This window comes from Haliaeetus albicilla, chromosome 23 (genome assembly GCF_947461875.1).
Source record: "Haliaeetus albicilla chromosome 23, bHalAlb1.1, whole genome shotgun sequence".
Lineage (NCBI taxonomy): Eukaryota > Metazoa > Chordata > Aves > Accipitriformes > Accipitridae > Haliaeetus > Haliaeetus albicilla.
This window is the reverse complement of record NC_091505.1, coordinates 23919630-23946559: the sequence shown is the minus strand read 5'-3', so window position 1 is coordinate 23946559 and position 26930 is coordinate 23919630. Positions and strand designations below refer to the sequence as shown.

The window sequence follows — 26930 nt, the reverse complement described above, 5'->3', positions numbered from 1 at the left end:
GAGACACTTCTTCCACAGCAGGCTCGGGCAGTGGGAGGGGTATGGATGCTATATAGTCTGCTCTTCTGTGGTAGGAGCGAGAACATCTTTCTACAGCTGCATAGCAAGACATTCTAGGTATATTGGTACGTACACCTGATTTTAATGCTCCTTGCCTAGTTAGATGGCGACCTGCCTGATTTGAACGTGTTTGCACGGGTTGATTGCATCACTTCTGATAGCACCAAGAAATTTAAGATATCACCAATGTTTTAATGTTACTGCTTGGATCTCTGGGGTTACTTTGTGTGAAAGCTGCATTAGTGTTTTGTTCAGAGGGAGCAGGAGCTGAAGGAGACGCATATTCCACAAGTGCCACTTCTATACCACACGTGCGAGGACACGGCTAAAGGTACCTGACAGCCATGGCTGTGGAAACTGCAGACTCCGTGACACGGTAAAGATCTTCCAGTTCAGATCTGCTCAAGCCACGCACAGCCTCTCTGCTAATCTCGTGCACAAACGGGGTTTTAAAAACTCTCCAGTGTCCTGGGCAGTTCTGCATCGTTATGGTTAATGGTTATTCATGACCTACAGCCGCTGCCCGACTGGCTGAGGCTAAGGGCTCTCTGCAGCGCTCCTCTGAAATGCACAGCCATGTGTTTATTTGGAAATCTTCCTGCTCTGTCTCAATAGCTATTTGTCATGTTCCTTAATGCCACAGCTGTTTGGTTACGCCAGGTCATCTGCTTTTATTAGTCCTGTTCCCACCACCCACTGAAACTCACACCAGCCAGGAGCAGATTATTATCCGTGTCCCAAAATAGCACTTCTCTCCTCTCCCTCTTCCAGTGATCCTGGAAACTTCAGTGGTTTTCTTTTTTTCTGATTTCCAATCCTGCTGCCTACCTGCTGCCCCATGAAGGCTGGAGTAGCTGCCCTCATGGCCGGGGTCCTCGGTGGCACCGGCGTGTTGCTCTTTCTCATCGCTTTCGGGACGGATTACTGGCTTCTAGCTATGGAGACCTGCGGCGTCTTCGAGAGTGGGAATAGCACTCTGCGGACCGGGGAGGTAAACTCTGACATCTCGTCTTACTTCGGAAGAATCGTCTAATTTAAATAATTTAAAATTTGAATCATTGAAAGTGGCCTGCTAATGTAAAATGTCAGCCTGAGCTAACTTTAAAATCCAAGCCAGCTTTTCCATAGTATCTAGCATTTTGACTGGAGTAAAGTGCGTCTAGGAAACATTAAGACAGCATCTCTGTAATCTGGCAGATATGAACATTAGGGAATGAAAAGCAAAAATGTAAGAGCTTTACTTGTTGACAGCATTTGCCTCTAAAGACAAAAGATATATCCTGATATTTGCCATTAAAAGATTTCTCCCTCTGTAGTTTCTTCATTTAAAAATAGTTCGTATGTGTAGGACTTGGCAATCTTTTACATCTGAAGTGATATGACTACGGCACAGACAGAAAACAAAAGCGAACATCAGATGTAGAACAGAGTAGACAAGAGTGCCTGCCCATCTAACAAGAAAAGGCCTATATATTTTAAAATTAAGACTTTTATAGGATTTTAGTTAGCTGGAAATGTAATTTTCAAAGGACAATTTGGTATTTTAGTGCTAACTGCTGGTATCACTTGTTTATAGATTCTTTCGAAAGTTTGATTTTAGCTGCACTTGCTATTGTCTAACTCTTCAATGAGCTAACAACCAGATCAGTTCCTTGAGCCACCCACTCTTCAAAAATGTTTTTGTGCCGATCAATGTGTGGTTTCAATTACAAAATGACAGGAAGATCCTTGTTGTGTGCAGACTTTTTGTTACTTTAAAGTTCAATCCAATTAGGTTTGATTTTTTTCTGGTGTGGTGAGTCACACTGGGTAAGCATCATGATGCCAGCAAGAAATATTTTCTTTCATTTCAGAATCCCATAATCAAATGTAGGACACTGTTCGCTTGAGTCATGTTTCCAAATGACATTCTCTGTTGAAAAGAAAAAATTATGATAGAAAAACTGCTTGGCAGAAGACACTGCCTTTACTGTTTAAAGCAGCGCAGTAAAGCTCCGGAGATGGCAGAGAGTCACGGACAGAGGACTGCCGCTCGTTTTTTGTGCGCTTGGGAAACGGCAATGTTAATTGTTTCAGATTTTCGTTTGTGCTGTTGTCTTTTAAAGTGGAGAGACTAGAGACGTTGCACTGCACAACATGAATAAGCATCTCAAACATTTAAGATACACTCTTGGCCAAATGCTAGTGTGCCTGTCACTAAGGCAGAGCGACTTCAAAAGCACCAGGCAGAAATAGGAACTGCTCTTACTCTTTCCTCTAAGCTATTTTATTTCTATTTCAGACACTGTTTCTATTATTTCTATTTCAGTTACCGGTTGTGTACAATGGGCTGTGTTTTTACCTTCTCTGCCCTTTCTTAAACTGGCAAATCCTGTCCCTTACAGATAAGGATGGTCTTGAGTATCTGCCAAGCAGCGATTAAATGTGCCGTAGATGCACTAAGTCAGCAGCCATCCGGCTGATGAAGTTTGAGGGCTGCCTGTTACCACTGTCATAGTTAGTATTTTACCCTGAAAGTAAAAGGAGAATCAGGCCAGAGTTCTGGAAAGCGGTCATAACCTGATGCATAAAAACTTTGAGGCGAGGGAAATATCCTTTAGCACCTCCCCGTTGGGACCCATCTCCTTTCTCTAGTTCACAGGACTGTACGGAGTTTCTCCGTCCTCCACAAAACGTAATTTTGTAGCAGTCACGTTTCCTTTACCAAACTGTATGTGCTAAAGATAAAATTGATTTTGGCTATAGTTTTAATAAGTTTTTTGGTAAATAGTCCATGACTCAGCTTTGCAATATCCTCCCTTCTGGAGAGACCTAAACCTTGTGCTGGCAGGTCTGGTCTGGGGGTTGAAACAGACTCACAAAAAAGGAAAAATTGCCAACATCCCTATCACCATCTATGAGAAGACTGGTGTGGGCAGAATAATGTGTGTCTTGGGTAAGTTTAGCATAACTTCTACCAGGCTCAATAGATAGAAAGGAGGAAACCTTTGGGCTGGTGATTGGAAGAGGCTTACTGGGAGCATTAGAGTTGGGCTGTCTTCTGGGGTTAAGCCAGACCTTACATGGGTCCTGCAGACCAGCAAAGACATCTGAACTGTTGCATTGGGTCATACCTAAAATTGCTTACCTGGTAATCAGCCTGCTTCTTACTGGTTACAACAGCATCAACATTTACTGAAGGAAACTGTTTAAGAAGTAGAATATACCCAGAATGCTCTGCTCCCGGACATACCCATCCAGCTCTAGCAACCAGTGGTTTAAAGATATTAGAAAAAGAAGAAACTGTTCTGTGAAGGTCTGCAGGGCAATTTGTTATCAGCACTTTTTGTAGCTGTGATACGGCAGAAAGCCAAGGACAGCAGCTGCCTCTGTGTTCCCCAACCCCTCCAAAACCAACTCGAACGACAACAAATGAAAACCCCAACAAAAAATGAAAGCAACAACTGTCTAAGCAAACAATACACGCTTTCCACCATGGTCATCCCTGTATCAGCTTGGGCTTTCATTCCTCCGCAGGCTGAAATGCCGACAGAGGTCAGGAAGGAGATCCTCACTTTCCACCATGAGGGCTTCTTCTGGAGGTGCTGGTTCTTTGGCGAGGGCCACCGAGAGACCATCTGGACCTTCTGGTACAGTGAGTACGATGCCACCACACCATATCCACAGCACTGACTCACGATTGAATTGCAAACAAGCACAAGAAGGGCTCTCAGAGATGGAGACAGTTGTCTTTTTTTTTTTTTTCATTCTCATTGTCTCTCAGTCAAAAGCAAATTTGGCTTCTGTGCTGTTTTGTTTTGACTTGGATTTTGCTCTCAGAGGGTTGTTGACAGAAATGTAGGAACCACTTCATGCCATTTATCACCTACAAAGTCTAATGGAGTGGTGGCTTCCACCAGCAAGGACAACTCTCCTCCCCATACCTCTTGATGTTTGTGGTCAGCTAAGGTCTGCTAAATTTGAGCCCATGCCTTTCCTGGCCATTAGCATCACTCTTCTTTCACTGTCTTAAGCCATCAGGGTGCTGAGCATTCCCACCTCCCACTGATTTCAGAGTGGCAAAGGCTGGACACGCATGCCTGTGGTCTCACTGGGTGCTCAGGACCTCTAGCAGTGGGCAGTGGTGGACCCTGGAGAGCCATAACTATGTGTGTTTATGCTCTTAAGCACACCAGGCCTTTATTTTAAGATCTTGCCTGGTTTGCTTTTTAAGGTCATTGAAATTGCACGTGTGAATAAACAGAGATGGATGCAAAATAATTTTTTTTCTGAAAGCTCATTCACTCTTCAGAAAAAAATTGAAGGAGAAAGTGAAACCTGTTCTGAGACACCAGTTGGTGCTGACTGGTGGCTCACGTGCGGTGAAGTGTGGGGTCTTGGCCCAGTGAACCAGGTGCTCCCACCAGAAAGAGCAAAGGAGTGAAACCATCCCACAACACGCCCGACACCAGCCCTGCCGGTGGCCGAGACAGCAACCAGCTCTCCTACATTAATGCACAGTGGGTAATTAGAGGACAGCCTTTCCCTGGGATACCACAGCCCTAGAGAAGCACCGGGGGTAAAAAAAAAAAAAAAAAAAAAAAAAAAAATTAAAATAAGTTTTGCAAAGGTTTTAAACACTGCAAAAGCCTTGACCCTGTGCTCGCTGGTGCTTCGGTCTGCTCAAGGATGCTGACGTGCCTGTGGAGAGGCGTGATCGCCTCGTAGGGCATTTAGCTGCAAATAATGCAGGTTCCCACCATAAATTTACTCCGCAGTGATTAAAATTTCAGATGGCTTTGCTGTCCTCCAGCACCTGACCTGTGTTTCCTGTAAAGTCTTGCAGGAACGGTTACTGCTACCATTCAACTGAACAACGTGAGATTTTTCACACAGGAATTTTTTGATAAAAAAGGACAGGCTTGAGAGAGGGAGTTTGCTATCTAATTACATTATATGGAAATACATGATATAATACAATGTTACCTGAAGTAAAATAACTCTTTCAGATAACTGGCAAATTTGTATTACTTCTTTAGGTATTTATTATAATAGGATTGATCATGGCAAATTAATTTGCTGCTCTCATGGATGTAATAATTAATTCAATAGGTATTCCATAGTCAATTTAGCATGAACTAATGTCCACCTATTATAAAGTGGTCCTTTGAGCTGGGGAACATATTTAAATAAGTGGCCAACCATTAATTAATTCATTTAACATTCATTCTATTACCGTTAATCACGATAAGCCTCAGTGGTATTAATATTGATGGGGCACTTCCATTCTAATTGTGCTTTCCCTTCTCACAAACTGGCGGTCTTGTAAGGTAGCTTGTCTGGTACCCAAATATCTTTGCCCCTTCCAGGCGGTCTGACACGTTTTCTGGAGGAAAGCAGCAATGGGAATATTTACACCGATTTCAGTTGCTCCATCTTTCCTGATTTATGTTCACCTCAGACTCAGGTTATGAAAAGAAGATGTACAGGTAGCAGTCTCAGATCCCGTTATATCTCCCCTCCTTCACCATTCTTTTTCTTTTACTTTTTTCTTTCTAACCAGGATTTACTATCCTTCTTTACTCCCAGCCTTCTGATTTCAGTGAGGGTTTGTAGCTTTTGCAGCTTTTGCAGAATAGTACATTGCCATCTGAATACCGTAACTGTGATTTTGCAAAAAATAGAAGCAAACAGGGATTCTTTTGTTGTTCTCTTTCAGCCAGCCAAGCCCACCCCAAGTTCTGCATGCACGGCTACCTCTTTCCCATGCCCATCGCTCTTGGACCTTTCCCCCATCCTTCCTACGACACAACCGCAGGTGGGTTTCTTCCCTCCTCCCCCAGCAGCTCCTCTCCCTAGCGATCGGGCAGAGATTTATGATGTGTGTCGGTGCTGCGGTTCTCCCGTTGTAAATGCACGTGGCCAAGCACGACCAAGACTTTTGGAAAGCTCCTTTACAAAATGGCCTTGCTTAGTTGGCTGCCCCAAGCTGTGAGCACATGGAGATGTTCTCCCACGTCTTCTCTCCTCCAGAGCCAGCCATGAGCTGTGCACCCTCCCGCTGGGTGCTCAGCACCTATTCCTATGAGCAAGGGAGGATGCTAAATCCACTCTCTCCCACCTCCTCGCTCGCTGGGAGGAGTTGGAGGCAAAGGGCTTCAGCCCCATGGCCAAATCCAGACCCTGCGGGCAAGCAAGTAAAAATAATTTCTCCTGGGCTGTAGGCTTGTGGCAGCTCAGTGCTGACTCGTTCCCAGAGTCTGGCTTCCTGGGAGAGCTCTGGTGTTGATTTGTTGCAAGACAAAATAAACAAGCACTGGAAAATCAGTTAAAGACCAAATTGTTAGAAGATCCACGTAAGTGACTTGCTTATTTTTAATACACGGAATACGACACAGTTGGAGAGCTCTCCTTTCAACTGGTTCCCTTTTTATTTATGTTTCTCTGTATTTTCAGAGTTCTTTAATGAATCAGCTGCTGTTAGGAATTTTAATTTGCTAAATTGGTGGCAGCAGCTAGAATTAATTCAATGATCTTTTTTGAAATGAATTGATTTCTTTAAATAGTGTGCATCACTCTGCCTTGCCTCCGGGGATCCGGGGCAGGCATACTGCACAAACAAACATCTTGACCTTTTCCTTAGCCTTTAGCAGTACCTTTTTTATTTTTATTTTTTTTTAATGAGAAATTAATTAAAAAAAAAAATTGTCAGTAGGAGCATGTGAGGGAGAGCAGCTAGTTTCTTTTGCTCTGCTGTGCAGGATTCCTGCCTCAGGGAACATGCTGTAGTGTAAAATGGATACGAGGGACCTGTCAACGGTAGAAGGAGGAGCCCGTTGCAGGCTGCGTGCAGCAAGCACACGGGTTAAGCGGTGGGATTTTTTTCTGCTTAGGAGAGACAGGCGTGACGTCTAGTTTCTGAATGATCTTGCTGATAAACACGCTATTTTTTCCGTACTAAATAAAGGGCGCTGGAGGCATCTGTCCCTGCCTGTCAGCCCTTGCTATGAAACCCTCTTCAGCTGCCTCTCAGAAATGCCCCTTGGGATGGATCCCGGGAAGGTGGGGATGGATCCCGGGAAAGTGTCAGTGAGGGGCTCGGTGCAGGGGCTGCACCCTGGGGTGCCGCGGGGCTCTGCCTGGAGGGTCCTGGCACCCACCCCGCTATGATCCCCGGGGAGGTGAAGATGTCTCAGCACCCACATTTAGGGCAGTGGGAGCATCAGGCTCCTCTGCTGCACCAACCCCGCGTTTGGACATCTGCAGAGAGCAGACGCTTCTGTCGTTAATGCTCGTTTTATTTCAAACCAGTCCATCTTCATATGCAAATGATGACAAAACAGGAGGCTGTCCAAGAAGAGGGGTCCTCCAGCTATCACTTGCTCCAGAGATAATTCTGCCTTATCTGCATCCTCTTAGGCTCCCTGAGAGAAACGGGTGACGGGAGGTTAAACATGAAAATGAATTCTGTGGTTTTGGAGAGTTCAAGATACTTATCTCTCCCTAAGTGGCTCTCCTGACAAAATGGTTTCAAATGAGTAAAACGCATCTTTTCTGTATCATTTTTCTTTCAAGTGTGAATCATTTCAGCGTTACCCACTTGCTCATGCTCGGCTTAAATCTCTCTAACTAGCGCTTCAGAAAAACAACAGGCAGAGTGAGATGCAGTGGCCCGAGGGGATCAGATAAATCAGGGGAACGGGAAGCCGGGTATCAGAGGGTCTCTGCCTGAAGACCACCACCTTTGGCCAAGGTTTATGGCCGTGACTGGAGGAGACTTGGCTACTGGGAGACTGAAATTAGTGGGCTACGTCCCATCCCCTGCGACGCGATGGATGCAAACTTGCTCGGCTCTGGCTGGCGTGGTTGCATGAAGTCACAGCAAACCCCCCAAATTCAGAGGATGAGGAGGCAGCTGTTCTCTTACTTGGAGTCAAGCAAGGCCATTAATGGGGGAAACTGTGAGCTCCCGTTTTCCCTGCAGTCCTGCTAACAAAACCCGTCTTTATTTTAAACTGGGAACCTGGCACCTTCCGTAAGCGTTAATTAAAATGGAACAAAGATCTCTCCTAATGTTGCAATTTTCTTCCCTTTCTTGCCAAGCTCTTCCATCCCCCCCAGGCACCGCTAAGCACGGTGTCCTTTACTCTCCCCCCCCCTTTTGTGGCGTGCTTCCCTGGCAAACCCTTCCAACCCCTTGTCCTCGTTCCAATCCCATTATGTAGGGCATGACATTCAACCTGAACTTGCACCAGTTCCAGGCACATCGCACCCATGCCGCGGCAGGGCGTTAGCAAAGCACGAGCTCCAGCTCTGCCTAGCGCAAGCAGCCTTACAGGTTATTGCTTTTACTATTGCTGGGAGTTAAGCCTGCGCTGAAGAAAACCCCTTTTCCTCTCCTTTCCCCTGACTTTGCTCTTTTTTTTGGCCACGCAGTGTACAGAGGATTCTGGACGGCATTCATCCTGCTGGCCGTCGCCGCCGGGCTGGTGGGGGGGCTGCTGCTGGTGTGCGGCGTGCCCTTCGTCAGCCCCCGATCCTACAAAGTCGGAGGCGGATTCCTCCTCGCCTCGGGTAAGCGGCGGTAACGGGATACGGCCGGGGCAGGAATGGGATACGGCCGTGCTCTGCTTCATGCGTGCAGGGGAAGGGGAGGCAGCCAGGGATGAGGCACTGGGGGGAGATGGGGGCTCTGGTGGGAGCTGCGCTGGCTTGGGGTAAATGATTTCCCTCTTCCCCCACTGGAAGGAAACCTCTGTGCTCAGTCAAGCTTTAGCAAGACAGTCCTTAGTCCTAGAGAGGCTGGCATTTGGGAAAAATACTTTTTTTTGTTCTACTTTTCTACGCAACCCAGGGGAACAGAGCCCTTTAGTAAAGTCCGTAGCCGCGTTAACCCTGGGCAGCGATCAGCCACGCTCCGTTCCCCTAAGTCAGTCTTTGCGTTTGGGCCTCTCCTGTCTCTGCTGTTAACATCTGGTAGAGCTGGAAACCCACTGAGCCATGAAAGGCATACCCAGCCATTCAAAATGGGAGGGCTGGCTTAATAAAATCTGAAAAGATAAAGCGGTGGCACAGCAGGAAAATGAATTAAAAATAGGCATTTATTCATTATTCCTACTGCCATTACAAATGATTCCACTGAATTATCACTTGGGCTTTTTCCTTTTCTGCATTTGAGAAGGAATAACTGGCTTAACTAGTAGAAATACTTGATTTATAACAGTGACTCGAACTCAGAAAAAAGCTTTTTTGCGACTCAAGCAGCTAAAGGCTGGAGCTCAGCTGAGCCATGCCAAGTGAAGGACTTCATTATGAAGTCAGGACTTTCTCTGAAAAACCACTGCTTAACTATGGATCCTGCACCAGGTCCTGCTTCCTCATACATGGCATGAATCAAACACGAGCCAGGGTCTTTGCTCCCAGTTTGGGCTCTGAATGTGTCCAGTTTTAGGGGGGCTGAAAACATTTATGAAAATATTTTAGAAGAAAGGTCCCAACATTGACCTTGGAGGAACTCCACCTAAACTACTTCCAATCTCACTGTGCCTGCTATCATTACCTTTTATTCTTACCCCCCCCTTATTTAGCTTCCTATCCATTTTACAGCTCCTTTCCCAATTTCTGTCTCCTCCAGATGTAGTAATAATTAACCACGTGACACCAGCTGAGCTGCTTGTTAAAATGAAGCTAGATGACATCTATCTATTTGTCTAAAAAAGTCTGGAAGCCACTAAATCAACTTGGCCCTACCTGCCTCTGCTAATTCGCTTGGCATTTTGTCCAATTTTCCGTTTGTCTCCAGGTCTTCAGTTATTGAAGTGAGGGCGGCAAGCCTGTCGGTATCTGCTTTTCTGTGTCTTAAGTAGTGTAATAGATGTTTAATATTTCTAAGGGCAAATTTCATGTGGTTTTACACACATGATTTTCATTTGGGAATGCAAGACCGCTTGCTATCAGACCTCCATCAGGTACCAATGCCTTCTACTGAGTAGTGTCGGCCACTTGGCATGCGTGTGCATTGAAGTCATCTCTTCTTGTGAGACCAGTGCCGAATATTTGAATCCTCTTAGATGTGACACTCTGGCTACCTCAGTTAAAGCCCTTTCTCTTCAAAACACTCAACTTTCAGCCCAAATGGAAAACCTGAGATCAGTCACCTTGTGATGCTGGCCAGATAAGTAAAATATCACACAGAAAAGGATGTCGAGTAATATTGAATCACCGTATTCATTTTTTTTTCATTGTTTTTGCACTTTATTTGACTACTTCTTGATTAAAAAGCTGGGGCATAGAATGTGACACTTTTTAGAAGAGCTGATTATGCATCACCTAAACCTCTTGGCATTAGACAAAGATGCTGCTATTTAAATTGAAGTTTGTATTAATGCAGTTTCAATCTGAACAGCAATCATTGTTATTAACTGTCATTAGGAGGAACGAGTTCAGCTGGAAGAGACTTCCTGCCATATTTTCAACCTAACTGATAGCTAGGAGAATGCAATAGTATTTCAGCATTTTCAGCAAAGTTTGCTTAGAGTTTCAGCTAATCCTTTTTTTTGGGGGTATCCTGAACTCAGACCCCTGGATCCTGCTTGACACTGGCTTCCTGATGGATTTGGGTTGCATCCTACCACGGTTATTTTCTCGCTATCACTTCTAAAAATATTCTGCATAATTGCACTAAGCAGTAGGAACAATAGATTTAACACAGCTTCAACTCCCTCGCCGTCCCTTTCCTTCAGATAGTGGGATGTGGAGGGACGACACAGCAGAAAGCGCGTCTTGTCTTCTAATCATGGCCTGAGGGTCAGTGTTAATTAACCTCCCTTGCAGAAATGATCTCTCCTTGAGGAAGTGCGAAAACGCTGGCAATTTGTAGAGCGGGAACGTGGTCTGGCAGTCAGATGGGGAGACGGGGCACCATGGCTGCAAGATGCCCCGGCCTCCCAGGGCATCCTTTATATCCAACTTTATTCTGTCCATAAACTCCCTCTGCCCCTTTCGGTAGCAGCCCGCGCTGAGGTCCTGAATCACACAGAGCCGTGGTTAATCATTGCAAAATGATGCAACATTTGCCACTGAAAGGCTCTAAAGGTATTATCGGTGTAAATCCACACCCAAGCGCGTTTATGGATAACCAGCCTGACGCAATCTTGAGGAGTTACCTGTGCCCCTCTGTCGCCGGGGGGAATTCAGCGCCTAAGGGTGAAGATTGTTATCGCTCGATTAGATCCCTTTGGGTTTCCTCTCCAAGATGCCTTTTATTTACTGTACTTCCAAGAGAACAAACCTGACTGCCAGCTACCATAACAAATGTAGTGCTCGGTGGGTGGCATTTCTGAGAGCCCTCTCAAAGGACCGGAGCCATCCCCCTTGATTTCGTCTGCTGGGCAACTCGAGAAATACAGCCCGAGCCCATCTGACATTTGCTGCTGCTTGCATTTGCACATCTACTGCCCCAGCTGAGCAGTTATCCTCACCAGCCTGCTCCCAAACCCCCCAAATTGCATGAGCAAATAGCCAGCGTGCTTTCGTTTGAACATTTGCCATCTCAGACTTAGCTCCAGTGCTTGCGAGGGGGAGGCAGATACTGCCTGGTGACTAATTGTCCCTTTGTTTCAACAGTCAGATGACAATATGATTAATTATCACTACAATGTCACGGAGAGGGCTGGGTGAATGCTGCACTGCAGCTTCTGGAAACTGAATTGCTGGGACAACTTTGCTTGTGCTCCTTGGTTTTCTGTACTTGTGCTCCTTGGTTTTCTGTACTTGTGCTCCTCGGTTTTCCGTCTTTCCTCTGGGCATTTTACAGACCAAGCTTAGAAGTGAGCACATGCTTCATCCAGACACTAGGGCAATTACTGAGCTTGCTGTGCTGCCCTAATACATTTGGACCAGCCTCATAGCTGTAGGCTTAAGGGAAAAAAGCGACCTGAGCTCTACCTGGTGCCTTGCTCAGGGGTGAGGAGGCTGCTCTGGAAGGAACACACAGGCAAAGCGTGAGCGTATGGTGAGTTTTCAAAGCAAGTCATAAGGATGGGTGTCCCAGGTAATGTTAAGCAACCTAAAGAGGAGCTTGTTATCAGCTCACCTTACACTGGAAAGCACAGATACATGATGAAGTATACATGATGAAGAAGTGTACAGGCTACACTTCTTCCAGGCGCTGTGGTCCCGGTGCTGTTTCTCTGGCATCCCCACTTGTGTGGCACGCACGGGTGTGCTCACACTGTCCTGCAGCCGCAGGATCCCTATGGCCGTGGGCCATTTCCAGCCGGCAAAGGCAGCACAAAGCTTCTCCTGTGTGTTCAGAGCCATGTCGTGGTCCTGGGAGAGGAGCACAGCGTGTGCTCAGACCAACCTGGTCTTCAGTGTGAGCTGACTGTGTTAAAAAAGAGGCAGCTTTGCCAGTCCTATGAGTTAAAGTGCTGAATTTTGTGCTCAGATTCCTCTTCCCAAATCAAGCATCTCCATTTTGGCAATCTCAGACTCCTCGCATGCAGTAATGGCTGACGGTTATGGAAGGGCAGCTGAAGGTCACCCCTCCCTTTCCTCATTATTAACATCCTTAAGAGGCAACTAGTGAGAAAGGTGAACGAGTCAAAGTTCATTAGTCTCGTAATTAGCAGATTACACAAAAGTTCAGTAGCTTCCACAGAATAAGAGTTAAAGATTGAGTTCACTCACCTGTCCCCACAATTAGCAGCTGTAAAGGTGTCACAAGGATATAAAGTGAGAGAAAGAAAAAGAATTTACTCACAAGGAAGGTGCAGCCCTCCTGGGAGGGGGAGATGGAGTGCCAGGGTTCATCGTCCTGCAGTTAGCAGCATACGAAGGAGAAAGATTTAATACCCCACTTCAATTTTCTTGCAATTAGCCCCTCCCCAGAAGATGCCGTTGACCTCATCAGCATTGAGATGGAGTTTCGCAGTTAATTTTTTCCATACCATCCTAATGAACAGAGGCAAAGAGGAAAGGGAGAGAAAGGAGGAGATCGCTTGGCTAATTTTCCAGTGGTAGAAACCACAGGGATCTTGAGAAGAGCATGGGGATGGTCTGGTTTGATGAGATCTTCACTTACACTTACCCAAACTCAACACACGTCCTGTGTCTCAAGTGCATGTGCCAACACCAGGCTCATTTCTTGGGCAGAAAACTAAATTTTTTTTCAGTTTTTCATTTTGCTGCTCAAGGCAGGAATAAATCTGTCTCTGTACATAAAAAGCCATTTGGGGCTGGCAGGAAACAAAGATGTCTTTCGACTGTGGCTAACACTAAAAGCCCCAAAAAGGAGGTCGTAAAGTGAGACCTGTTCAAAAGATGAAAAATCCAAAAGAAATTAACATTTTAAAACAAAAATGCAAAACATTTACTTTGGTAATATGGGAGTGAAAGATCCTGATATTCTCATTATGAAAAGTCTACTAATGTCTAAAAGCATGACAAATTTTAGGTAGTTTCATGAATACTTGTGATGCTCGTTCCAAGTAAGCATTTTTTTGCTGAACAGTTTTCAGTGAGCTGCCCTTCCTGCGCTTCCACCGTCCTTCTTTGGCTGCACCTGCCCTTTTGATTTTCTTTTCTCGCTGAGGAGACGGTGTAAATCCCAGGGACTCCTCACCACTCAGCTGTAATTATTCCAGGGAAGAAGGCTGCTTACTTTACATTTTCTTGTCATTTTCCCAGAGTGTGAAAATGTTCTTAATTTAGATGCTGTGGCCGTGCCATCACCTCCAGTACCTGTTTAATAAATCCTTCCATACCGAGACCTGGCGCTTCTCCCGGGGCGAGGGGAAGGACCGTTTTCCCACCCTTAGCTCCCGGCCAGCTCGGGGACGGTGCCACCCGCTCACGGGGCTTCCCCGCACCCTCCTCGGTAAGAACTGGTAGGTTTTAATCTGATTTCTTCACTAAATGAGCCTTAGGCCATCTAAATTGTCCTGGGACAATTCAATGCAAAACCCTTGGTTATTTAAAGAAAAGTAGAAGAATTCAAAAGTACACTAACGTACCCGTGTCCTCTGTCCCGCCGGGGCTACATTTTTTTATTTGCATCTCTTACGGTAGGTATTATAAGTTAATGAGATAGAAATTGATCTTTAAAAGAGCACTTTTCAAGGTTCAGTTGCTATCTAATTAATTTAATTTTAAATTACATCAGTAATAAAGACTTAATTGCCTTCTTATCAATATATTGTATTTTGTAAAGGACATGTGACTATTTAAACATGCAATCGTTTTCTTATAGTAGAATAATTGGTATTTTAAGCATACAACTATCATATTAAGTGTAAAATATTTATTTGTGCACTTAATTTCAAGTGGTATCAAAATCTGAATGAACATGCAAATGTTACAACAGCTGCTGTTTAACTCCTAGCCTGCCTCTCCAGCAAACAGAAGAACTTTCCGATGTAAGGGAGAACAGTTTGAAATAACAGCACGTGGTGATGTAAAGTCTATTCATATGGGTACACCAATTTTTGGTTATTAAGAAAAATTCAATTTGCAGTCTTAGGGTATAGGAGGCAGTTTAATAGACATGACAGCTTAGGATGGGTACCTTCAACTTCTATATAACACATAGCGAAGACTTTGAACCCTCTATACCTTCACATAAGTCTCATTTTTGGCTACAAGATGTGAAGCGGAGGTTTGTAGCAGCAGATGTGCTTATATCCATGATGAGCTGAAACACAGTTAAAAACTGACTTGTTTTCTCTGACCGAGGTTTCAGTAACCACCATTGCTAAGCAGATATATCAATGTCAAGCTTTACCCGCTTCCATGGGAGCTGGATTTTGTAGTGTATAAGCTGCCAGGAAGAATAATTAAATATAGTACAAACTACCTTTGATTTAAAAATTGCAAGGGGATAAATTAAATCCAGCAGAAGGCACAACACATCCACAGAACTGTGTGGTAACTTGTCAACTAAATTAATAGCGAACTCTTCACTTCTACTATAAAAATATTATAATCCGTGATGTATTTCTTTCATATATGTGTGTGTATGTGCATACATCTATATGTTATACAGCACCATTTAAAAATAGCAAGCTTCTAGCTGTGAAGTAGCAAGATCAGATATTACTGAAGTGCTTTCAGATCTGTCATCGCACCGCCACTATTTAATTTTAATACATGTTGACTTGAAAATGCACTGTATATATCCTTTAATGTGACGCAGTAAATAATATTGGGGCCACACTAGTTTTTTGTCAACTGCTTCAGAAGGGGGGGAGGGCTAGACCTCCAGCCTCTGACCACCACCGCTTAGTGAATTATGGGGAAAGGAGGTTCCTATTACGGCACCGAAACCCCCAAACCCGCCAGGGGCTGCGCCAGGTCCGGGAGGTGTCTGTTCGCCACATGCTCTTCAGATGTGACCGAGCTCTTCCCGCAAACGCTGACCTTCGATGGGTACGCATCTGGAAATAGGAGATGGGAAAATCCCACGGGAGATCTGCTATTGGGGTCGCAGGCATCCTGTGAGGCTCGGAGGAGAGCGGACCCTCTCTAAGCGAGACGCTGACCTTGCACTTGCTGCTCAGGCTTGAGCGTGGCCTCAGCCCTCCTCCCGTCTGGCTCCGGGGGAGCGCAAAGGGGGTCTCATTTGCCAATAAAAAGTCTTTCTAGCCTCGTGGTATAAGCTGTTTACTAGTCTTTTTATTATTCTGTTATTTAGTAGCCCAGCTGAGATTACCATCTCATGGCTGCATGCCTTTTCCACTCTATTATGTGTTATTTCTCTGCAAAATAGGATCATCTATAATCCTTGCCATGTGTTTTAATACTCGGTTGCAGAACTCAGTTTAAGGAAGGGTAACACAAGACGTGAAGGGGAACTGCCACAAGCTGCAGCAGCCTCTCGGCGTCTGCATGGGCTCTGCTTGTGCAGATTTTGATGCTGGCTAACGCTTACCATCAGCAGGACTGATCCCTGTATCTTTGCATTTCTGGTGGAAATTGGATCTGACGCTACTTGGAAGGGTAGATAGAAAAAAAGTAAAAACTACGTCGTAGTCTTCCCTTCTCGCTCATCTCAGACAAATTAAAAATAAAAAAGGCAAACCAACCTCATGCCGATCCCTGCTGTGAACATCAGCCGTGGTCGTGATGGCTTCTCCGTGGCCAGCTGTAGGAGAGCCCTGGGTAGTGCCGGCGGTCGCAGCACGAGGTGTCAGCGTGGCTGGGCAGGAGCTGGTCGCGGTGGTGGGGGTCTCTCCCACGGCAAGTGGGCTTGGCTTTCAGGGGAACCTGCAATGTCATGAATAATAATTCTGCAACGCTAAGCTTTGATGCAAAGGACCGGCAAGAATAAATGGAAATCTGTTGCGATCTTTTCTTGGCAAGCTGATGGGACATGTTTCATGTGCGGAGAATAACTCATCTTTGTCTCTCTTTCCAGGAGGCTTATTTCTCCTGCTCATATTTCTCTTCGTGATCTGGAAGGAGTTTGCCGCTGATTTTCAGAAGTACATCCTTCTGGAGAGAAGCGAGAAGTGCCTGGACGACGTACCCGTCCATGTGCATTACGGGTGGTCGTTCATGTTCGCCGCAGCGGGGGTGCCCCTTGTTTTACTTTCTGGACTCCTCTTCTACCTGATCGGCAGAGACATCATGAAGTCCCTGGAGTAAGACAAATTTGGAGAAGGCCTTTGAGAAAATTGGTGATGCTCCTTGTAATGAAACATACACAAGTTTTGAGGACTAGATCATTTTTGTAGCTATAATTGTCAGCATAGGTGCATGATTACACTCACTCTTACATGGAGGCAGGGATGGAGAAATGAGCATCCAACCTCTGTCAGTCCAAACCCAGCCCCAGCTGAACATCCAGCTTCAGCATTTCCACACTTTGGAGAAATTTAGACGCGTCTATGGGTTTTGCATCAGTTTTCTCTGCAGCCCAAGGAAGAGCCTTCGCTGTGAAAAGCAGCTCCCCCGGCTGTCAGCAGAGCCCCGCATCCATATTCAGCAGAGCTGGAGTTTTACGGCGTTCCCAGCATCCTTGTTTCTTGTAAAAGGTAATCGAATCTGGCTGTGATGGTGTACGCTATAATGTCTATTTCTGAAAAGCAATTAAGGATGATTTTTTTTTTTTTTAGCTTGCTCTAATTGACGTCAAAGGACAACCACTTTAATGGGATGTCGGGAAACATGAGAAACTTTTTTTTCATTAAAAGCCCTGATTCTGAACATGCAAATGTACCTGGACTTAACCTAACTTTCAATAAGTGAATAAACCAATTTATGTGGCTGAAATTAATTCTGAATTAATTAGTATTTCTTTACAGCACCACATTACTCTGCATTTAATATTTGCCCCGGACGCAGTGTTGTGGGGATTCTCGAGCCAAAAACTAAAAGATGGTCAGAGTTGGGGGACAGGGAGGGGAACAATAGCGCTATTATTTTTTATTTTGTTTGTTACGGTAGACCATGGGACCCTGTTGTATTCTATACACATAGCACACAAAAAGACAAATTATATACCGTTTAGATACTTTTAAATTCTTGCAATTGCTCAGGTGTATGTTGTCTGACAGATTACAGCGGTCCCACTAAGAGTAATGCATGCTAATTTTATACCAAACTATCAAGGCACAGGAGGTGAAGTAATTTATACCGTATATGCGGAGGTTTGTAAAGACACTTGAGAAATGACAAAGATTTGATCTTGTCATGTTTTTTGGGCTGGATATTGATGCTTTGAAGTAGTTTGTTGGGCCCTTGCTTGCTGAAGTCATTTGCATAGATTTTCAATCAAACTTCCTAAAAATGCACAGTTTTCTCATGAATGTCATAGTTTGTGCTAAACTTATATCTTCCAAGCTTTATGTCATGCTATTGACTCAGTGTAGTTAATTAATAATGTAATGTAAATCTCTTCTAGAAAGCAGTGAAGACTGTTGGCAGTATAAAAATGTTTGTTAATGCTCTTCCTAAAATATTATTGAAGTCTGGCATTTCTTTCCTTTTGGAGCAAGTTCTAATTATTCTTTTACAAGATTCATGGCATACATAGAGTGAGAAATTGTAATTCCCACATGTAAAGATTAGTTCTTTCATACGACTAACAGGCTTGGTCTACAGTTCTTAAGCAAAATTCAGACTCTTTTCCCTTAATAGAAATTTTGTTTGAATAGAATTGGTATATACAGGTAAAAATCATGGGTTTTCCCAGTGAACAGATGTTTCATGACATTTACAAATACAAAGATATTTCAGTATTTTATTTGGCCATTCTAAACTGTTTTTTTTTTTTCCCTGCAATATCTCCTTGGGTTATGCCTGTGTCTCATCAGTTCTTCAAGTGATAATTTCTCACTATAAATTCCCTTTGAATAATTTTTGTCATTTAATTATCTATTCAGTGTAGAGATGAACACTTATGGTCACAAAGAATAAAAGTATATAATCCAGGAGCAGAAGAGGTCAAGATTTACAGTCATTTGCCTTTCACTGATCCCATAAAACAATCCAAGCATGCAGAAATGATGATCCCATAAGAGACACCAGGGCAGAAGAATGAGAATGCAGCAAGAAATCCATCAGACTTATTGATATCTGTGAAGCTGAGGATCCCTGAAGTTGTGAATATAGAAGTGAGTTTTATATTATAGAATGAAATATTTATTAACTTTCTCCATCTGTTCTTTAAAAAATTTAGTTTAATGTCATCAAGGCATTTATGGAATACATTTAGCTTAATCATGCATTCATGCCTTAGGGAGTAAACCATCCCTGGAGACTTGCTCATTCTAGATCAACTCTAGAACAAGCAATAGTTTAAAACTCCATCACTCTTTTGAAAAACACATGACTTTTTGAATCATTCTTGAACGGAGTTTGTTTTTTTTTTAAAAATGTCTCTGGTATTGAGCATACTCTCTCCAATAGTCATCTGGTATTGAGCATACTCTGATAGGCACAACAATAAGGATATTGAGAATGAGATTATAGATGAGCATAACTAAAGTAATTAGCTCCTCTATTAAAATGCAGTGTTTGCAGCCAGCACAAGTGGTAACCAAACACATCATTTTGGGTGGACTAAAGAGTCTAATTCCTTTGCTCTCAAGTTTCTTGTGGCAACTATAACTCAAGGAGACAAAATGTTGTGTGAGAATCATCATTTCTGAAGGAGAAATTTCAAAAACCAAACTAATGGACTCAGTGGTAGGGTTTGAAATTGCGGAAACCACGGTCTCTTTCATCTGTTGAATGTGAAGAAGTTTGATGAAAGGATATTATAGAGTAGTGACAAGGACCTAATTCTGATCCAGGTTTTGTTATTATAAATCATGAGTAATTCCAAAGACTGCAATAGACCCTTATAACTGTTAAACATCTGTAAGTCAGATCAGAACCGGGACTAATAAATACATTCAAAAATGCATAATTAAAACAGTGATTTCACATCACTCTGATGAATTTTAGTCAAGGATTTCTTCAAGGATGCTTTTCTCGCATTAGCATTTGACGTTAGTAAGCAATGAATAATTCCATTTTTTCTTTCCAACATCTGGGACACTTCCTGCTTTATTTGCTACTTACTGAACACTCTGCAGGAAATATTAATGAATCTTGGGTGTTAAAATACAGGCCCTGTGGATCATGCTCAGGAGGCAGTGTTACATAGTAGAGGCTATATGTCTTGAGATTAAGAAGCTTAATTTTGGTGAAGTAAGATATTGGGAGACTCGCCAAACCTGTGGGAGATCGGGGATTTGAGGAGGTTACCCAAAAGCCAAGCCCCTGCAGCTCCTTTGTTCAGCTGTTCCTTCATACCAGGGAGACAACAATTAACGAATTAAAAAGTTCTTCCCCTTGGTCAGATCAACTTTTTTACCGGTGATTCAGAAAACTAGCACCCAAGGATGCCCTGAGGCTGGGAAGGTGCCGGATGATGGGCAGCAACCCCAAGCAGATGAGAGACCAGGAGCCCAGCACGCCGTGAGACCATCGCTGCCGTGCCCAGCTGCTTTCTCACACCCCCAGGAGTCTGGAGGTTTTTCTTTTTCTTGGTAAATTATATGGTAAAATTCCATGTTCGGAGAGGTCTGCTGGCTCTTCAGAGCAACCTGCAGAGGAGAGCTGGGCTGAGCACCAGAGGCAGGAGAGCTTCCCAAGGAAGAAAGAAATGTCCTTCTGTATTAGTGTGAAGTGACCTTGGTGGTCCAACTTCTGACCAGGAAGGCCAAAGCACCCTTTGCTATGGAAAACAGGTTAATTGGAACAACCAAAATTCATTCTGGCTAGGTGTATAACAGCCCCTCTGGGATTGTTTGCTTTGATCCAGCAGGACTTACAAAACTTTCCACTTTTTGTCCGGGAAAATTCATCTTCTCTGGAGTGGCAGTGTTTTCACCTTGGTTAGACACACTTCTACTGCCTTGGAGGGCTCGTATAACAGAATGTAGAAGTCTGCAGAATAAGTATTTCTATCTGAGCTGCTTCCTACATCAACTGGGCATCACCGGTGCTTGGGGACCACTCGTCCTTGCAGCCAGCCCATGCAACGCAATGGAAGAGTGACGCGCTCAGACTTTACATCCCTATGGAAGATAACCAAGGAAGATTCCCATGGCCCCTGTCCTGCAGGCTTCCATCAGGCAGCCCAGCCCTCGTCTTGCTGAGTCAGCACCTTCTGAGTGCCTCTCGTCACTCATCCTGAGCGAACGCTGCCTGGGAGAGGGCACAGATGCGGTGCGGCAAATTAAGACACAAACAAAATTAAAATAAATAAGAAAATATAAGCTAGCTCCGTGCTTTGTGCACTGGGCTGTACATTACCGCAGGATTAAGTCATATCAGCCAGAGTACATTTTACAAGAGTGCAGAGCACCTCAATCCTATAATCAATAAGCTGTACATGCTGCAGCACAAAGAGCTCTTATCTGGAATACCACTTTGAATTTAGTGAATTTATTTAATCCCTGATGCCTGCAGAGCATCAGTCCTGTCTTCTGGGTTAATTTATTTATTCCGGTGATCTATTTTTAGTCTTTCAAGTACTTGACATTTGAGAAGCAGAATTTTCTTCCCCACTTCCTAAAAAACATCTGAATTGGAAAAACTTTATTTACAGAAATGTATTTTTTTCCTAATTCATTCCCCACTCTTTCTCTTGGGAGCCAAAGCCCTGTTATCAATACTAATAACCGTACACTGAATAGATTGGGGAAGGCTCCTTTTCACCCTGCTTGGCAAAGCCTAGTTCTAAATCAATGCTGGACATTCAGCAGTCTTCTCTCTTTCTTCTCAACTTTTTTTCCCCCCTATCAATATTCTCCCCTCCTCTTAAAAAAAGAAAAGGTCCCCTATTTTAGAGGTATATCCAAGATGCTGTGCTGCATTTAGTTTGGGAATCATCATGAGTGCGGGTGATGCTCTTACTTTCTGCAGCTTGATATTTCCAGGTATGATCAGATGAACCCTTGGCTGAAGCCAAAAGACCCAGTGGTTTAAACAGTATGACTACGTAAATGCTTATTGTTAAAAAAGAAATAACAGACAAAAAAAAAAAAATAGTCTACAGCCACTGCTATGACGGTGTAGTAGTGATTATTATCAGAGCTGTAAAGAATGCACTCTAATTAACCCAACCGGTAGGTACTAAACATTTGGTTATGGAAGAGTAGGTTGAAGCTTTATAAGCTTCAGGGTCTGCAAAGAAGAAAAAAGTCTCGTCTGACCTTGGCTGACTAGATTAATGATGGCTTCATAAAAGCTAGAAAAAATAAAAATAAAGTAGCATAAAGGGCAATTGTGTGAAAAACACAGGGTTAATTCTGGTTTTCCCTATCCAGTTTCCAGTATTTCCCTGTGTGGCTTACATTAAAAAAAGGAACAAATGCTGAGCAGAAAGAACCACTCCTAGAATAGGGACATTACCCTGGCAAAATATATTACATGTCCTCAGAAATATTTTTGTAGAGTCACAGAATGTAATTGTTTTTCCATTTCAGATGTTGTAAGAAATCTTTGCTACTTTTCTTCTATTCAAAAACCAGTCCGTGGGAGAAGTTGTTCACCAAGTGATTCAGAAATGCTGCTCAAATAGCATAGGCTGAACTGGTTGCTTTAAAGTCTGAAGCTTTTATTACTGGTTAAACCTTCTCGGTTACAGGCTGAAGTAATTGCAGTGCATGGTGAATAAAATACGGCTCATTCTGAAATTGAGGCATCAATTTTGAATCTGTCCCTGCCAAAAAAGTAGGGAAATGTAACAATTTAGACAAATCAGCCACTGAATGAGTCCTACTGCTTGCTGAGGTGGAGCCTTCCCATCAGATCATTTCATACGCAGGGGGAGATGCTGCCTCTCCATCCACACACCTCGCTTCCAGAATCAAGGTCGTTACGTCACGTGTCAAATAATTAGCTCCAAAATCCAACCATTAATCAAATTTATTGCCTTGCTCTTGCATCACATCCCCAAAATAAATGCAGGGCAGTTATGTCAGCTGCTTTGCAGCTCACAGACAGGGCAGGCATCCACAGCCACTTTGCTCCTGGTGTTTTCATGCTTTCTTGGTGGCGTTATTTGCTCTAAGCTTTGAAAAAGTGAATTCTGATGCTGAGAGAGGGGAGAGCGAGTGAGTCCTGTAGGCACAACTAAATGAACTGTTTCGGTCTCTCTGAAGGTCAGCAGATAGTTTCAACTGGATCTTCAGGACGATGCTGAAGCGACCGAGGCTCGGGCAAAAAGCAGCTTATGGATGCTCTCAGCAAGGCAGACAGCGGTTTTTCCCTGTAATTTTGTTCCACAAGTCAAGAACCCTTCTACATCTTTCCATACACATTGTGAAAATCCATGTTATACTAACACAAACACACGCACGCACACTTCACACATTAAATATCTATAAAATGACTGGCTTTCTCTGCAGAGAGGCTCTGCCTGTGCCACAAACACTTCAAAGGCTTCAAAGCAGAGGTGCCTGCAGCAAGGGCTGAAGCTGAGAGCAGAAGTGCCAGTTTCAGCTGACACCGGAGGTTTCAGGATCTTAGGGCATGAAACATTTTTCACTCATTTTAAATTAATTTAATTGGAAAAAAAATTGAAGGCGAACTAACTTGAGCCATTTTTGAAGGTGTGGCGTTCTTTTTTTTTTTGAACTGGAAAATTCTATTTTGAGATTAAACCTGCCTTTAAGTAGATATTTTTAAAAGCAAATATCTTCAGTGTTTAAGAAGGGACTGCAGAGACCTACTCTTTGCAGCCATTTTGGAGAGGAGTTTTTTTTCTTTCTTTTGCACTGTTACTCCAGCGGCGTTTCAGCTCCAGGGCGGGCAGCGGCTCCAGGCTTTCGTTCTGGTGCCCCTTCTCTGAGTTAATGCATTGGTTCTGCAGGCAAAAAATAGACATTTTTTTAGCATTACACAAGCCAAAAGGCTCTCTGCTGGATGGATGAATTTGTTGTACATCACAGATAGGAGATGAGGGCTGATGTAAATGCAGTTTTATACTAGGATGCAGCACCCTCCTGCACTCCATGCTGCCCATGTAAGGGTGATACGCAGGGAGGAAATTCTGCCTTTTTTTTTTTTTTTTTTTTTTTTTTTTTACACCTTTTTTTTTTCTAATGAAAGTGCTGAAAGAGTAGAAATACCTTTGTTTTGACAGTCATGGCATGGGAATCTTCTTAAATATCTGCCTACTCATCTGCTGACTCAGAGGTAACCCCTACACCATAAACATTTCAGTGAAGAATACACAGGGTTTGGGAGTGCTTTCTTTTGTTTTTTTTTCAGGTTGCTGGACGCCCAGGGGAAGGATGTGAGTGACCTTGGGTGTTGGATGCTTCGTAGTGGGACAGGTAAAGATCTCCCTAGGACACACGGCTGCACGAGGAGCTCAGCCAGGGCAATCCCTGCGAAGGAGAGACCACAGCCGTTTCCCTGGACTAGCCAAAAGTAGCTCTTACAAGAAGGAGATGAGCTATGCAATCTTAAAGCCATCGTTTAAATAAAAATATAGCCATTAATGTAAGAATAAGAAGAATTAAAATGTTGTGAGAACGAGTGTGTGAGCATCATGGGGTGCAGCCCCTCCCTGACCTGGTCCAAGGCTGCATCCCGCGGTGCCCAGCGCAGGGAAATGTGGACCCGGAGCATGACTTTCCTGATTTTCTTAGCCTGACCGGCAGCCACATTATCTGTGATTCCGTATGTCCTCCGTAATGCTGTGTACGCTGCCTTTTAGGCCAAACCCTTGGTTAGGGAAAATCGGTGGAGCTTCACGACTGCATTGATTTAATTGATCGAGAGAGTCGGGCTCTGCCTAGCATCTCATCTCCACTCCCAAGCAATATTAATCGGTGCAAAAGATAACAGTGCATTCTCTAGTTGCAGAAGGAATAAAAAGATTTCTTCCCGAGGACTCCAAAGAGTGCCCTCGGAAAAGAAAATTTATGACAGTGTATTTTCTCTTTCTAGCCCTGGGTTTGCCAGCGGGCGCCAAGCTCAGCCTGTGAAGGTCCCTCTGGACCAGCTCGCCTGCAGCGCTGCGAGGAGGCTGCCGGAGTTCAAGCAGGTACAGCCAGACTGCCACAGGTTTGGGATTTTATCCGCCGACTTTTATTATTTTTATCCAGAAATACTATGGAAAAAAATCACAGATGGGTCTCCAGCCAAGGCAGTAATCGAAATTAGTAGCAAACACATAAAATCTTATAGTTAGTGGATTTTGGGTTTTGCTTTAACAAAACTTACTTGAGTGCTTCCTGGTGTGCCATGATGACATTCTCTATTATAAATGGCTATCCATGATAAATGGACCCATAAAGGCAGGGGAAGGCCTCGTTCGGGCAGGCAGGGCTGCTGCAGCAAGCCTTCCTAAACACCTCGACCTCCTCACCCTCCTGCAGCAGCTCGCCAACCCAGAGCCACAGTCCTCTCCAAACTGTTTTACCAAAGGATCAGTGTTTCCATCTCATTAATGGGTGATGCACAGATGGGTTCGGTCTTCTGAAATCAAATCAGACTAAAGAGTCTTCTCTCGCTCCCTCCTTGCTGAGGTATCAGTGTACTCCTAGTTTATGCTAGCAATAAATCATTATCTTGGAGCTGCCTAATCCTGGCTTATCTGCCTTGGCTTGAGAGAAGCCAGGAGGGCACGTACAGTCTCGGCTCCACCTTTTGCATTCACCCTTTTGAGGGTGAGTAAATATACAAGGAGCTTTCATCTTCCTACGTCTTGAACACACACAACCGAAGCAGTGCTGGGGCTGGTCAAGGGCAATTTGGCCATCGCCCTCCCATGGGGACGGCAGTGATGAGGAGCTGCCTTCGGGATGGAGAGTTTGGGAACAGCCTCGACGGGAACAGGGCTTGTGCTTTTGCCTGAATGTGGCTCTGCCCTAAATTAAATGCAAAAGTAAAACTCAGGGCAAAAGCTGAATCACTCATTTAATTTAGCGGTGAAATCATAAGCGAAGCACTACAGTACCTGGTGAAGGGTGCAGTGATTTCTAATTATGGATTATACAGCTAATCAGTACCAATCAACATTTTATGATCTTGACTTAATATTTAATATAATGTTAATTATAATTGCTTTTGCCACAAACTGTGTCAAATACTAGGTGTGATTTCCAGTCCCGGCATGCCTCGCGGCACTGGGTGGGCTCTGGGATAGCTGCTGTAGGAGGGAGCATCTCTCCCCCAAATCCCACCCAGCAGCACAAGCCCACCTCCCCGCTCGCCCTCCTGCTCGGTCTGCCTTGAGTTGTGACGCTAATTAAGTGGTGGTGAGTCTCAGCATTATTAGAATGGAGTTTTTATCTCACATAAGTACCTTCTAGCTACAAACAAGGGAAGTTCATTTAATTAAAAATAATTTTAGTGTAAGTTAATGTGAGCACAGTTCAATTACTCTGAAATAGGTTTAATTTTTTTTTTCTTTTTTTTCTTTCAAAGTCTAACAAAAGGCTGCAGAAAAAAATCCAGATAATCCAGATGATACATTCAGGCCATTTCTGTGTGTTTAGACCCCGACATTTGCCTGCTCTGATTCCCGCCCCTTTGCCCCCAAAACGCTGGGCATGAAGGTTGGGAGCTCTGGCATCACAGAAGCTGGAAGGTTTCGGTCAATGAAAACATAATATTTTAAAGCTTTTTTTTTTTTTTTTCCCTGCACTGCTTTTTTTCCCATCCTTTTATGACCTAGAAAGATACAGAGCTCCTGCCATCCCCAATGACCATTTACTTCTTTATGAATTTCAGCTTCCCTGGGAGAGTCATCTCAGGAGGGGCACTGCTTGCTCAAAGCGTGTCCAAAATTTTGCAGCAAGGGACTTTTAGGCAAAACACATCACCTCCAGAAATCCCTTCTGACTCTGAACCTTCCACTGCCATGCTGGGTAAATCAGAATTGCTTCTGAAATTCAGTTTCTGATTAAAACAGAACAAGGAAAACTGAGTGGGACATTTTATAGGAGGCAGTGCTCGGGCACAGGGACATTGATTTTAAAAAGAGGGGCTGTTTTTCTTGCATATTACTTAATCAAAGGTTTTAGTGTACTTTAAACTCCTCCTCTTTTGACACGGAGCTCATCGGATATATAAAACTGAAGGTCTGCAAGAGTGAAATCCCCTAACAGCCAAAGCGACCCACCACTAGCATCTCATTACAGAGAAAATTAATGCAGGCGAGCGAAACTCTCCTATATCATTACAGATCTCAGCCCGGGGTACGTACCACAGCTAGGAGGAGATGCTGCTGCGAGCTCAGGCTCTGACATACGCTCTCCTCTCTCCCGTATTATGGTCAACCTTAAAGTCAAGCACCAGGAGATATATTTGGGGCTGAATGCCATGCCTTGCTTTGCCAGAAGGCTGGCGCTCCCAGAGCAGCTGCTGAGCATCGTGAGGGT

At 44.0% G+C, this 26930-nt stretch overlaps 1 protein-coding gene and 1 long non-coding RNA gene across 3 annotated transcripts; both read left to right on the top strand.

Annotated features, from left to right (window-relative positions):
* The first annotated feature begins 795 nt into the window (after nucleotides 1–795).
* LOC104320919 (transmembrane protein 182) lies at nucleotides 796–17314 on the top strand. Of its 2 annotated transcripts, XR_011329546.1 has the most exons (6): nucleotides 796–1051; nucleotides 3577–3694; nucleotides 5759–5857; nucleotides 8476–8613; nucleotides 16454–17072; nucleotides 17154–17314. XR_011329546.1 is itself a non-coding variant. In XM_009923351.2 (5 exons), the coding sequence occupies exons 1-5, from the start codon at nucleotides 899–901 to the stop codon at nucleotides 16681–16683; spliced, it is 738 nt and encodes a 245-aa protein (XP_009921653.2). In that variant the 5' UTR covers nucleotides 796–898; the 3' UTR covers nucleotides 16684–17314. The 2 variants fall into 2 exon arrangements, 1 of the variants encoding a protein (XP_009921653.2); XM_009923351.2 differs by having other exon boundaries at nucleotides 16454–17314.
* On the top strand, nucleotides 5883–7598 carry LOC138690759 (uncharacterized). The gene is made up of 2 exons (XR_011329547.1): nucleotides 5883–6395; nucleotides 7351–7598. It is a non-coding gene; the product is annotated as an uncharacterized lncRNA (long non-coding RNA).
* Nucleotides 17315–26930: the final 9616 nt, after the last annotated feature.